Raw genomic sequence first — 14,518 nt, 5'->3', positions numbered from 1 at the left:
TAAAAAAAAAAAAGAAAGAGACAGACCTATAGATACGGGATTTGGGGAGTGGTTTGGTCTTCTCTTTGCTCAAGAACAGCACTGAGTTGCTTTAATGGGAAACAGGATGCCAGTAATGGACAGCATGAAGAGGCATGACAATTAATCAAGCTATCACCACATGTCACTGACAGTGATGAAGTGCGAACAGAAGCAAGTATCTTGAGTGGCCAGGTGGATGCTGCACTTAATATAGTGGCAATTGTGATAACTGCAAGGACTTTGGTATGAATGGAGTCTCCAGAGTATAGGAACATTCCCAGAAACTGACTTGCTCAGGACCTTAAGTCATAATCTGAGAACTAGAGAGCACCCATGGTAGCTCTAACACTCAATTTGTTGTAGATCCAGTGTTCTAGTGCCAAAATTAAACACAAAATTTAATTGTATATGTTGGTAAGCTGTAACATCAACTGAATTCACTTTATCACCATGTGTCTTATATGAAAGTTAGGGCACTCATTGGGAAACAGTGGGATCCTGAAACTTGATGGAGGTATTGGGTTGGGCCTAGATGAAACTGACAACCTTGAGCTGAAAGTTACTTAGAGCCTTCTTGCCAGTGGATGTAGTTTACCTGCCTTTCTGAGGATACTAGCTTCCTTTGTTTGAAATCTCTGTGATAACCTCACCTGGGATGGTGGACTTCAAAGAGGATGGTTATCCTCCTAAAGATCCATAATAGCCCTCCTGTCACATTACTATCGTCCAATTCCAGCACGCTGCAGAGAGGGACAAGCACACACTGTGATCCAGCAGGAGCTAGCTTACAGGAAGAATATGATTTTGCTAATATATATGGGCAGAATCTTGGGAAATAGGTAGCAGGAGTGGATTTTAAATAATGGCAAGATATAACACACTAAATTGGGCCAAACTATTGTTTTACATGCTTTTTTTTATAGTTTCTGGATTTAATGTTTTGACTAATGCAGTTAGTGGTGGCTCTGCTTTTTGTTGGCTGACTAAAACTTGGACTCAATAGTGGCCCGTGTTTAGTAAGACTGGGCTAGCAACACTACCCTGGCGTCATGTGGAGGAAGATAGGAATGGTGGAATAGCTTTGTCCTTTGTGTTCTGTGCCCTTTCCCTCAAACCCCAACCACATATCACAAGAAGGCACCAAAGACGCTTCCTTTACTTCAGCATTGAGGGATATATTAGTAAAAGGAGGACCTGCATTCTTAAAAAGTTCTATGGCTGTTTTCCTCTTTAGGACAGACATGATCATGGGTGATGCCACCATGGAGTTAGGCTTCCTGATGTCAGTGGGGCCTAGTAGAGTTCTAGAGTTGCAGGGTCAAGTGTCAGGACTTAGCTGCAAAAGATAAAGTGGCACATCTACAGTAAAGGGCAGCAGTGATGCATCCGTAATCAGAACCTGATCCTGGCTGTCTAGGGATGAAGTAGATAGGCAGCCTACTAGTATATAGGCTGGTCTAGATAACTGAGATTTGAAAAAAAACAAACCCTAGGTCTTGTTGTCCAGAATCTGTTCACCACAGTGAAGCATCCAAGTGTCTCACTCAGTTTCCACACCTAAGTCATTCACAAAGCCAGAACTCCTTGATTGAAATAAGAGAGGGTCTCCTTGAGAATGGACCCTGCATCGTTGCAAGTACATATCATGCAACTTCCTCCGTCTTTTTCAAGGGACTGTTTTCAGTAGAGCGACTATACACTGGGGAGAAGGAAATACACAAATCTTTAGGGCTTACTGGCTCTAAATTAATGCTGATTTTTGGAGAGCCAAAACACCATCATGGTCCACCAGTAAAAATTGGAACTTAAGAGTGGTCAGTTGAGAGGTAGGTCCTTCCTCAAGTTTTTGCTTTGTTCATTCCGGGTTTTTGTTGTTGGGTTCATGTGCATTTAAAGCTGCTGTCTTCCTGATTTACTGACTTAACCATAAATGGTCTCTTTATCTCTAGTAATATTTCTTGTTTTAAAATCCTCTTTCTCCTGATATTTATGTAGCCACTCCATTTCCCTTGTGGTTACTATTTATATTACATATCATTTCCTATACATTTGTTTTCAACCTATTTGTATATTTGATTTTAGGGTATATCTCTAGTGAACAGTATATAGTTGGGTCTTGCGTTTTAACCCAGTGGGACGGTTTCTGCCTTTGAGTACGGTGTTTTGTCTGTTCACATTTAATGTCTTTATTGATATGATTGGATTTATGTATGCCGTCTTGTTTATTTTCTATTTATTTCATGGTTTTTGTTCCCCTGTTCCTCTTTTGCTGCCTTTTTGTGTTAAATTAGTAATTTTTAGTTTACCATCTTAATTCTTATGTTGATTTTTAAAAATTATTCTTTAAAGTTATGTTCTAATGCTATATCACAGTCTATTTCAGAATAACTTAACTCCATTAAAATACAGAAAATTTGCTCCAATATATTTTCCTTTCCTTCCCCTTTTTCTTATCTTTTCTATATCAGCACATTTTACACTATATGTGTTATAAACTAAAAGTGCAGTATTAAACCATCTTATTTCATTTAACGATGAGAAAACATGCTTATGGAGGCATTTATATTTACCTATATACTTCTTATATCTTGTCTCTTATTTCTTCATTTCTGTAAACTCAGGTTATCACCCAGTGTTACTTATTTTCAGACTGAAGGATGGCCTTTACTAAAAGGCACATCTGATCGCAATTTCTTTCTCTTTGTTGATCTGAGAATGCTCTTTTTACTTTACTTTTGAAGGATAGTTTTATTAAAGATAGACTCTTGTTTGAAAGTTTTTTTTTAATTTAATCCTTCTGAATATATCATTCTACCACGCCACCATGGTTTTTGATTTATGGTATAAGTACTTTTTCCCCTATTGTTACTGTCAAGATTTTCTCTTTGTTTTTGACACATAACAGTTTGACTATGTACGCAGATGTGAATATCATTGTGTTTGTTTTTCTTGAGACTAATTGAATTTATGGAGCTGTAGGTTAATATTTTTCTTCAAATGTGGAAGATTTTTGGCCATTATCTCTTCAGATTCTTTTTCTGCCCTTTTCTCTTCCTCTTCCTCTTTTGGGATTCTCATTACACATATGTTGATATTCTTGGTGTTGTTCCACAGGTCTTTTATGGTGTGTTTATTTTCTTCAATCTTTTTTCTTTCTGTTCTTGAAATTTGAAGGTTTCCATTGCTCTGTATTCACGTTAATTGCTTCTTCTGTCATCTTTAGCCTGTGTTGAGTCACTTTGGAGATTTTTGAAATTTCAGTTATTTTACTTTTCAACTCTAGGTTTTGATTTGGCTCCATTTTATTATTTCTCTTCATTGAGATTTCCTATTTTTTGGATAATTTTCATCATACCTTAAAAATATATTTTTTTAACCGTGGCTTCTTTTCATTTTTTGGACAGGTTTATAATAGTCATTTTGAAATCTTTGTTAAATCCAGTATCTGGGACATTCAGAGAAATTTGTATGGACTGTTTTTTACCCCTGACTATGGGTTGCACTTTTTTTTTTCCAGTCTTATAATTTTCCCTTGAATTCTGAACATTTTAGATAAAATACTATAATGATTCTGGATTCTGACTTTTCTCCTAGCATTGTTATTTTGTTTTTTGTTTCCTTGGATTAAACCTTTCATATTATCTCCCCTGCAGTGTGTGGCACCTGATTTCAGGTTGTGTTTTTTGCTTGTTTGTTTTTATTTTTAAGTCTGGGCTTGCATAGCTTAATGTTAAATTGAAGATTTGTGCTCAAACACCTGACTCAGTGAGGCTTCCATTCTCTGTTGATGAATTTATGTGTTGACTGAGCAGAACATTAAAATTTCAGAGTGTTTTTAAATAACACCCAGGTTTTACTTTATCCTGAGTTTTCTTGCATCTCCACAGTCTCCATCAGCCAGGAATATATGGGTGACTTTGTCCCACTCTGGTTTATGATGCACATACACATAACCTTCAGTCAACCAAGGATATGTAGAGAATTTGTTGAGCCTCCTGTTTTTGCAATTCCCTGTTAAATCCTTGAATAATATGCTGATCCATTCACTGTCCCAAACAGGACCATGATGTCAGGCTAGTGGAGCCACTGACTCTACCTGTTTACTTGCCACTAATGTCATCACCTTTCCAGTGCTCCAAGTCAAGTGAGGCCTGCCCATCACTAGCCACACAACTGCTGGTTTTCATAGCCTGTCCGGCCATGGTGGAGCCATCACATTGATAGGATTAAAGGAGGAGGATGGCAGCAACCTTACACAAGAACCACAAGACGTGTTCATATCTGAAGTTCTATTCTTTTCAGCCTGTGTTTGCCCCACCTTCTGATTCAGAAATGGTGATTTTTTGGCAATTTTGTCCAACTCTGTAATTGCTTTTCAGGAAAAGGATTTGTCAACTTCTCACTGACTCATGCTGTGAAATATGTTTTCTTTTTATTATACTTCTGTTTTCTGTAATAAAATGCATTTTTACTCTTAATAGGAATAGGAATAAAGATAATTAGCTTTAAAACATTTTACAAAAGCAAATTAACCTTACATTTTAAGATGTACTTTAAAATTTCCATTTTTGCCTCTGAAGACAAACCTGACCTCTTTCTTTCTGCAGATGGGGTTATGTGCAGAATGTGGAAGCCTGGTACCCATGAACACACCCATCTGTGTGGTATGTGAGGCTCCTCTTGCTCTACAGCTGCAGCCACAGGCCAGCCTCCACCTGAAGGTAATGAAATGTGGTCAAAACATGAATAAAATATACAGAAATTAAATGTCTTTCTTCCACTAATGAATTTGGCTAACAGTTGATAATCAGGTGTCTGTGAACAAAACTCACTCCAATTTTTGTAAAGGTATGTGACCCAAGAGTTTAACTTGCTAACAGAATCTATAATGTGAAGAGGGATATGAAGAAACATGTTTTCTATCCAATTTCTAACATAGATTTGAAAACAAGTTGCGCTATTGCTAACTTAGAAGATTTTTTACTTCATCATTTAAATGTGAATGTTGCAATTAATATTGACTTATAATCTTGTCCTTAAGGTGGTTTCATGGTTTTATTTACTTTTAATTATGGATCCTTAACATGTAGAAACTAATAGCTTCAGTTAGTCACATATATTACAAAGTTAAATATCAGAACTTTGCTAAACAAATCATATCATATTGTGAAAAATTTTTTGGCAGAGTCATTGAACATGCAACTATATCTTTTCTGCATTGTTCGATTTAAAGTCCTGGACACCCACTTTTTAATTTCAAGTAAATGTGACTAGAGAAAAAAATAGCAAGAATTTTTAACAATAAGAGAATTGCCTGGGCTTAATGTACAGTTAGAGCTATAACCCTCCTAAAATGACCTTGTAAATTCTATATGGTCAAAATGTATTGAATTTTATGAGAGAAAAGATAAGTCCACTTTTTCTTCCACCTCCAAGTTCCCCTTCACTGTGAAAAGTTCTAAAGTGTCCCAGGGTATGTAAATCTACAGAAATGAGATTTTGTTTGAAATACTAGCTGGACCAAAATTAGATAAATGAAAATGTACACTTTTTTTTGTTAGATGACTATTTCCAATCTTTAGAAACTTCAATCACTGTAGAAAACCACAATATAGCCCTGGAGCCTTGTCTCCAAACTTTTTTTTTTTTAAATATTTATTTATTTTTGTACAAGAACCGGGGTACAGGCCAGATGCACGGGAGGGTGAGAGGATTCACCAGAGACAGAGTGGGGAACAGAACAGGCAGACTGATGAAATACACTGCTGAGGGGAGCAGCAGGCAAGACAGGAGAAGTCTGCTTCGCCATGTGGGATTCTCGCCGGCTGGCTGGGATTGCACCTGCGCTGCAGAGGCTGCGGACAGCTTCACAGTGAGGCGCTCAACCACCTGCGCCACCAGGGAGGCCCTCCAAAGTAATACAGGAGAGAGAGAGAAATCTTTTGTTCAAGCCACTGTTATTGTTGCTGTTCTGTCAATCTCAGCAGAACCTGTTCTTATTATTATATTACTCAGGTTATTTGAAGGTCACATCATGCCAAACTCTTTGAACCATTACAGACAGGTGGAATTGGGGTAAATGTTAGTTGTGTGAGCCAAGTTCAATATATATCATGCCACCCTCAGTCTTTGAAATGCAGAGGTCTTCCAAGTTTGAGAAAGGCACGGAGGTAAAATGGTATAAGTAAGCATTTTTCCTTCAGTTTGTGAAATCCAAATTGAGGATGAACACAGAAATTTTATATAACTAGTATCATTAAATACAGGAATAATCCTTTTTAAATGCAATTTTTTGGGAGAGAAATGATCACTTGGTCTCATCTTTTAATTACTTTTTAAGAAAATGTTTTACTCCAGATGCTATGTTGAGTGCACTGAATTGCTTAGATTTGTTGCAAACGTGTGCATGAGATGGCAAACAAGGGTACTGACTTTGTTTTAAAGTCTTCATCATAGACGTTTAGCATCCTCCTTAAGGCGGTTAGATGGTGTCTTCAATCCCACCAAATCATCCTTGTGAACACATATGAATCTCTGAGTGTATTGATTATAATATAAAAGTATTTCTGTCTATGGGTCATGGTCACTGCTCTCAAGAATGTGTGCCATGGCATGGTGTCAAAAGCCACTGGAAAAACCTGTTGACTAAGAGAGCTATATTTATTGAACCTAATAGTAAGACAGACCACAACTTTGACTTAGTATTTCTAAGTAGTATCTCAGAAGGGAGAAAGCAGGGAAGGGTATAGTGAACCCTAAGTTAAGTTATGGACTTTTGGTGATAATGATGCATCACTAGAGTTCTTTGGTTATGGCAAATATACCACTTTGGTACAGGGTATCAATAATGGGGTAGATTGTGAATGTGTATGTGTATAAGGGGGAGTGACGGGCATAAGGAAACCCGCTGTAATTTCCATCCAATTTTGATGTGAATCTAAAACTGCTCTAAAAAATAGTTAATTAAAATTTTTAAGAAAGAATTTTGCAAGGCAAGGTTGTGACTAGACAGTTTGGATTGGGCAAAGTTATGATATGCTAGTTTAAATTTTTATTTTATTGGTTTTAATAAACATTTTATATATTTAAAGTGATATTTTAGTATACATATACATGGTAAAATGAGGATACCTAGATATTAGGTACTCTCTCCCCGCCCCCACCCTTACCCTAGCCCCATTTAACTAGTTTTGAATTGTGAGCCCTGCAAGGTGAGGGTCATGAGGTAAGCTGTTGGACTGAATAAGTAAGCAGTTTACTTGATTTCTAGTCTTCTCGTTCTAGATTATGTATTTCTGCACAAACAGCAAGATTATTTTTTGTTTGATCTCATTTTTTTTACACATGGACAGGGAATTTGTTTCACTTCTCGATGGGTTTCATCAGACCTTTTCTGATGCAAGCTCTTCAGCAAGATTGCAGTCCTAATCTCACAGTAATGCTCTGGCTTTAAGCAACTTGGAAGAATGTAGGAACCAGGAAGTGTCTCCCTTGAGAGCAACTCTGCCATTTTGGATAGCAGCCAGTTGTATCTGCGCTTTAGGAATTTTCTGGCATGGGCACTGCTGGCTTTCTGAGTTGTCTCAAGTTCTGAGGAAGACCTCAGCGTCTCCTACTAAAATGGATGTAGGCAGACTTTGGAAGGCAGGGGGACTTCACAGGCCTACCTGGTGTCACTGGAAGTATAAGTTTGTAAGAATGTTTTACTCCAGTGACTATGTTGAGTACACGGAATTGTTTAGATTTGTTGCAAATCTTTTCCTGATCTTTCTCTTTAGTTGTACCAACTTCACAAGGTCTTACAGTAGAAAGGAACATTTAAGTGTCACTGGTCATTGGCAATTGAAGAAGATAGTATCTTGATAGTTCAGGATGGTTCAGTGACTAAACAGATATGAACAAACCTCTGGTAGCTGAACTCTAGTTAGACTGTTCTAACCATTATTTCTTTGTCTTTTGTTTTTTTCTGTATTGCAACTTATCTCCAGGTTGCTGACTCTGAAAGTTTCACATACTATTTGTTTTTTAAGGCAGTCTTTTCACTTTTCCAAGTGAGATACTGCAGAGCATTACTAAATTCATATTTGACATAAAGCTTCATGAGGTAAACCTCAGTCCAAGAACTAAGTTTCCTGTGAACATAGGTAAAATTTTCCTGCTTGGGCACCTTTCTGTTTATCATTCAAGCCATGAGAGGTAGAATCAACCATCACATTTTCTACAATGAAAAAAACCAAATGTCCATTTTGGGCTTTGTTTCTTTTAGAAGTATGTTCAATTTGACACTAGTTATATGGTAATAAACCAACCCAATTTCAGGATTCCCTTGTTAAAATAGGCTCTAATTGCTGACTAATTGAAAAGACTTCTTGATTATTTCTTTGCACAGTTATTTTCTCAGAGAAACATGTATTTCTTATTCTCTGTTTTCAAGGAGAAAGTAATCTGCCATGCCTGTGGCACAGGAAATCCTGCTAACCTGAAACACTGTGTCACCTGTGAGGGAGCCCTACCTTCAGCACAAGAGGTAGGTTCACTGCATGCACCAGTCCATCTTTAGTGGCTGCTAAATATTCCATGTTCATGATAATTTGTGGAGGCCAGGGGAGTGGAAGTGTAGAGAGAGCCCCCCCTTCCCTCAAGCTTCTTTTTTTTTTTTTTAAAGAAACACTGAAACTTAAAACAATACATCTATATGTGGAAAGAACAGTATATATTAATTAATACAAAATTGCTTTCAAAGTTTTAATTTCAAGGGGATTCAGTAAACTCAGTGAATTCTTATAATTACATTTAGTAACTTTGCATGGAAGCCTGGCAGTAGCCAGTGGGGAAGTGAGCCCATTCACATTTCATTCATGGTCAGGTATGTGTTTATCAAGCACATAAGCACATGTTGTTTTTGAGAGTTGAGAACTTGGTGGGTGCCCATTTCTTGGATCTCCTGCCAGCTTCCTTTGAATGTTTAAAGTGAAGGAGGGGGAATACATGCAACTTGAATACAGTGAATGTTTTCAGTTTAGATGATCAGATTTGTATTTACAAAATGCTTATGATAAAGAATAGGCTTTTACAATTTATTTCCAATGATAATACCAAAGAGAATTTGGCACTTACTACCAAAGTTTAAAGAAAATAACTTGCTACTTGGAGCTATTATATATTTTCTACTAGTGGGAGTTGTTATATTTCCAGAGAGGTTCCTTGGCAAAACTGAACAAACATGATGATTATTGTGGTCAGTATGTTTAGTATCAAATGGGGGTATGTTGGTTCCTGGGGTTTCAAAACAAAGTGCCACACACAGAATGGCATAAAACATCAGAAATTTATTGTCTCATACTTCTGGAGGCCAGAAGTCCAAAATTAAGGTGATAGCAAAGCCATGCTCTCTGTCATGCTCTGGGAAAGGAACTGCTTCTTGCCTTTCTCATTGCTTTTGGTAGCCTCAAGCTCCCATTGGCTTGTAGGTATATCCCTCTATTCACATGGCTACCTTCTCCCTGTGTTTTCACATCATTGTCCCTCTGTGTGCATCTGTCTCTGTGTTCAGATTTTTTTTAATAAAGACATCTGGATTAAGTCCACCTAATACCTTACTTTATTTATTTTATTTTATTTTTTTAATAATACCTTACTTTAGCTTGAGAATCTCTATAAAGATCATATTTCCCAATAAGGTCATATTCTGAGGTACTGGGGATTAGGACTCCAACATATCTTTTTGAAGGAAACACAATTCAACCCCTAACAGGAGAGTTAGATTTGATATCTTTTAAGGTTATGGTTAATTACTGATTTGAAACAACTGTTCATGTTCCAAACTTTATTGAGATATAATTTATATACAAGAAAATTCACATATGTTAATTTTACAGTTTAATAAATATTGGTAATTATATACAGTTATTTTAACCACCACCACAGTGAATGTATAGAATAGTTTCATTTCCCTAAAAGGTATCTCCTGTCCCTTTACATAGAAGCTCCTCTCCTGAGCAATAGCCCCAGAAAACACTAATCTCTTTTGACATTATGGTTTTGTCTTTCACAGAATTTTTTAAAAAGATTTATTTATTTATGCATACAAGAGCTGGGGTATAGGCCAGAGATGCAGGGAGGTGAGAGGATTCACCAGAGACAGAGTGAGAAACAGAACAGGCAGATGGACTGATGAAATACACTTCTGAGGGGAGCAGCGGGCGAGACAGGAGAGGTCTACTTCGCCATGTGGGTAGCTCCCTGGCGGGTCAGGGATCCAACTCCTGCTGCAGAGACTGCCGACTGCTTCATAGTGCGGTGCTTAACCCCTTGCACCACCAGGGAGGCCCATTTTTTTTTTTAAGATTTATTTTATGTTTATGCATACAAGAGCTGGGGTACGGGCCAGAGGTGCTGGGGTGGGGGGATGAGAGGATTCACCAGAGAAAGAGTAGGGAACAAAACAGGCACGTTGGTTGAAGTACACTGCTGAGGGGAGCAGCAGGCGAGTCAGGAGAGGTCTGCTGTGCCATGTGGGTAATTCCCTGGTCGGAGATCAAACTCATGCTGTAGTGGCTGCGGACAGCTTCATGGGTTGCATCTTAACCCCTGTGCCACCAGGGAGGCCTGTGTAGACATAATTTTAATTTCTCTTGGGTAAATACCAATGAATAGAATTATTGGGTCCTACCTAAGCTCATGGTTAATTTTATGAAGATACTACTTACTCTTTTCCAAAATGACTATACTGGTTTGCGTTCCTATCAGCAAAATGCAAAGATCCTACTTTCTTTACATTGTCACCAACACTTGATATTAGCAGATATTTTATTATGAAATTCCCTTTAATGTCTGCAGGATCTGTATTGATATTCCCTTTTTCATTCCTGCTGTTTATAACTTGTGTTCTCCCCATAACCACCTCCTCCTCTCCTATTAGAAACATCAACTTTGTTTATCTTTTTAATGAACTTTCTTCTGGTTCATTGGCTTTCTCTATGCTTTATTGTCTTTTTTTTTTTAATGTTTACTCTTATTTCCTTCTTTCTGTTTGCTTTGGATTTAATTTTATCTTTTTCTAATTTCTTTTTTTTTTAAAGATTTATTTTTTTCTACAAGCACTGGGGTACAGGCCAGAGGTGCGGGAGGGTGAGAGAATTCACCAGAGATAGAGCAGGGAGCAGAACAGCCAGAAGGACCAAAGTACATGGCTGAAGGGAGCAGCGGGTGAGACAGGAGAGGTCTGCCTCACCATTGGGAATCTCCCCGGCCAGCCGGGAATCGAACCTGCGCTACAGAGGCTGCGGGCAGCTTCACAGCGCTGTGCTCAACCTGCTGCACCACCGGGGAGGCCCTCTTTTTTAATTTCTTAAGGTGAGAATTAAGATCATTGCTTTTGAATTTTTCTTCTTTTTTAACATAAACTATAAATTTACTGTCTTCATTCTCTTAGTCTTTCCTTATCATATCCTTTTAGCTAGTAAGTACATTCAGTAGATATTTAATATCAAGTATCTTTCCATTCCAGAATTTTTATTGTTTACATTTCTTTCTTGAAATTTCCTATCCTTATATTCATTATCCTTATATTCATGTGAATATATCCTTATATTCATGTGAAGAATGTGTGCTTCAAAACTTGGTTGCTGGTTCCAGTATCGAATTCATCTCATGGTTGAACTCATTTGATTTTTCACTTCTTTTAAGAGGCATTTGATCTAGTTCATTCCAGGCAGTGCATTCACTAAACCAGGCATATAAGCTTATTATTGCCTCCTAAGTCAAAACAAAAAAAAAGTAAAACAAACAGCAAATCCCCAGCATTCATCAGAGAATAGTAATAGAATCCAAAAGAATCACAACTAAACACTTATAATGCTAGGATACAATCTAAAATTCTGGGAGATACCAAAAGACACAAGAAAATTGTGTTTTGTTTTTGGTTTTGTTTTTTTGGTGGCGGGAGAGAAAGGAGCAGTCTGGTCTCAGTTCAAGTGTTTTTGTCTTTAGCTGAGCTCCTTTGAGTGTTCTACACATGTGTTGTTCAGAGGTCAGTAAGAGATGTTTGTGCACAAAATTTGGGAATTCCCTTACCTGTCTCTTTTCTTTCCTAGGGAGCTCCCTGCCTCTTCACTAGCCAAATATTCCCCAGCTACAGATTTCTGGTTCTCTTAGATAGAAATACTTCCCTTTCCCACCACTTCACATGCACAATGTGGACAGCCCGGAGCGGCAGGCTAAAGCCATGAAGATGGGAACTAACTCTGTGCAGCTGCCTTTTGTGGGTACTAGCTATAAGGGTTTGCTTCTCCAGTACCTACATATATTAATAGCAGTTTTGTAGTTGTTTGCTGTATGGGAGTCATTATTCTGCCATCACCAGAAGGAAAATCTGTAGCTTTTAAAAAAAAAAAAATGTTATATGTGTTTCTTCTTCAGAACTGAGCCTAAAAACATACTAATCAGCTGGAAATTTTAATAAGAATACATAATTATTTCCAAATCAAATCTGATGAAATTTTAGTGTAGTTTTTTATTGGTATTTCTGACTTAGCATGTTTTCAGATTTTATGTCACTCTTCCTCCTTAAAATTACTCTTTATAATTTTCCAGGGCAATCTCAGAGAACAAATGACACTGAAAAAGTATAAAAAAGAAAACAGTAGTACTTGGACATTCTTGGACTTACCTTTTTTTTTTTTCAAGATTTATTTATTTATGCATACAAGAACTGGGGTGTAAGCCAGAGGTTTGGAGGGTGAGAGGATTCACCAGAGAGAATGGGAAGCAGAGCAGGCAGATCTACTGAAATACACTGCTGAGGGCAGCAGCAGTTCAGACAGGAGAGGTCTGCTGTGCCATGTGGGTTGCTCCCTGGCCAGCCAAGGATCGAACTCATGCTGAAGTGGTTGGCAATAGCTTGATAGCGCTGTCTTTAACCCGTGCACCACAAGGGAGACCCTCTTGGACTGATCTTGCTAATGACTTAAATTGCCACACAAAAGAATTATATTCTCAAATATTCTCAGGTATCCTGTTATAAGTAGTAAAACAATTTAAATTTATTTTATTAACTGTCAGTAACATAGTTGTTTCTGGGTCTCATCTATCAACAAAACTGTTTCAAAAATGATCACAAAATTGAATTTTTTTTCAAAGTTTTACTTCTGTCTGAAGGGTATGTCAGAGTAGATGTCACAATGAGATCATTTATCATCGGCATGCAATCATAGAAGTAACATGCAAGTCCCATCTGATACCTTGATGTCTTTTCTTTGTTAAGTAGCATTTGTGTGAGTGGAGTGAAATAACTTTTTTTTTTTAATGCAGTGTTACATTTTAAAAGTCCAATAGAACGGTAGGTAGATACATTTCAATGAAACCCAGATTAGCAAGTTTTATATCACAACCCTGTTTCAATAGTAGAGTAAATTAAAAAAAATTTTAAAAGATTTATTTATTTATTTATACAAGCACTGGGTACAGTCAGAAGCGTGGGAGGGTGAGAGAACTCACCAAAGCCAGAGCAGGGAACAGAAAAGGCAGACTGACGAAGTACACTGCTGAGGGGAGCAGCCGGCAGCAGAGGGGTCTGCGCGCCATGTGGGACCCTCGCAGGTGGCCAGGGATTGAACCGGCGCTGCAGAGGCTGCGGGCAGCTTCACAAGCCAGCGCTCAACCGCTGCGCCACCAGGGAGGCCCCTTAGAAAACATCTTGCCCAATATGTGCTTTCTTAGTATTACACATGGAATATGTGGCAGTGTACACAGTCATTTATCAATTAAACCAATTATTCATTAATTAAATTCATTCAGCAACTATTTGAATGACTCTCATATGCCGAAGCACCAGGTGCTATGTTAAGTGGAGAAAAAACTGTGGAATGATAGTCCTTTTCATTAAGGAAGTAAGAATCTAGTGGAAAACACAATGAGAAGGAAATAAACTGACAAATGGAGGTTGAGCCTGTGTTAAGTATTCCTACATGCTTAATTGCCACTAACCATCTGAAATCCCTTTACAAACGTGTAGGGAAGCTGTTGCATGACTGAGTGGATTCATGAATAAGTCAGACTTCAGAGTCAGATAATCTGTGCTCAGATTTTGGGTCTTACCTTCTCTTGTGCCTCAGAGAGCATTTATGAATCCTAGCCATTCTCTTTTGGAAGATGAGAAAATCTTTTACTAGATAATAGCGAGTAAATAATAGGAGTAAAGAGGCTAATCCACCTAACCAAGTCTCAGAAATTCTCACAAAACAATTCTGTTTCCTTCCACAAAATAAAACAATTAATTTTATGTGATAGAAGTGGAAAATAAATTCACATGCCCAGATGGAAGCCAAAACCCCTCAGAACGTAAGAGCAACCTCAATATTGCCACTTGGGGAGCCTCACAACTTTATTCATTGTTATCGTAAATCAACACTGACTTGCTACCTTTAGTATTAAAGATACTGAGAAATATCAAAATGTGGTAGGCACCAGTTTCATTGACTTCCTGTGAAGAATGCAT

General features: G+C 37.7%; 1 protein-coding gene across 1 annotated transcript in view; it reads left to right on the top strand.

Annotated features, from left to right (window-relative positions):
- The window catches only part of DZANK1 (double zinc ribbon and ankyrin repeat domains 1), a gene marked incomplete at both ends in the record, with an annotated part of 66,964 nt that overhangs the window by 23,445 nt on the left and 29,001 nt on the right, over positions 1–14,518 (top strand). Inside the window, 2 exons of the mRNA XM_084247719.1 lie at positions 4,629–4,742; positions 8,456–8,548. Coding sequence (XP_084103845.1) covers positions 4,629–4,742; positions 8,456–8,548 — 207 coding nt within the window. The remainder of the gene's footprint in view (positions 1–4,628; positions 4,743–8,455; positions 8,549–14,518) is intronic.

This window comes from Talpa europaea, assembly GCF_964194135.1.
Source record: "Talpa europaea genome assembly, chromosome: 11".
Lineage (NCBI taxonomy): Eukaryota > Metazoa > Chordata > Mammalia > Eulipotyphla > Talpidae > Talpa > Talpa europaea.
Note: the sequence above shows the minus strand (reverse complement) of the source record. Positions and strands in the feature narration are given on the sequence as shown.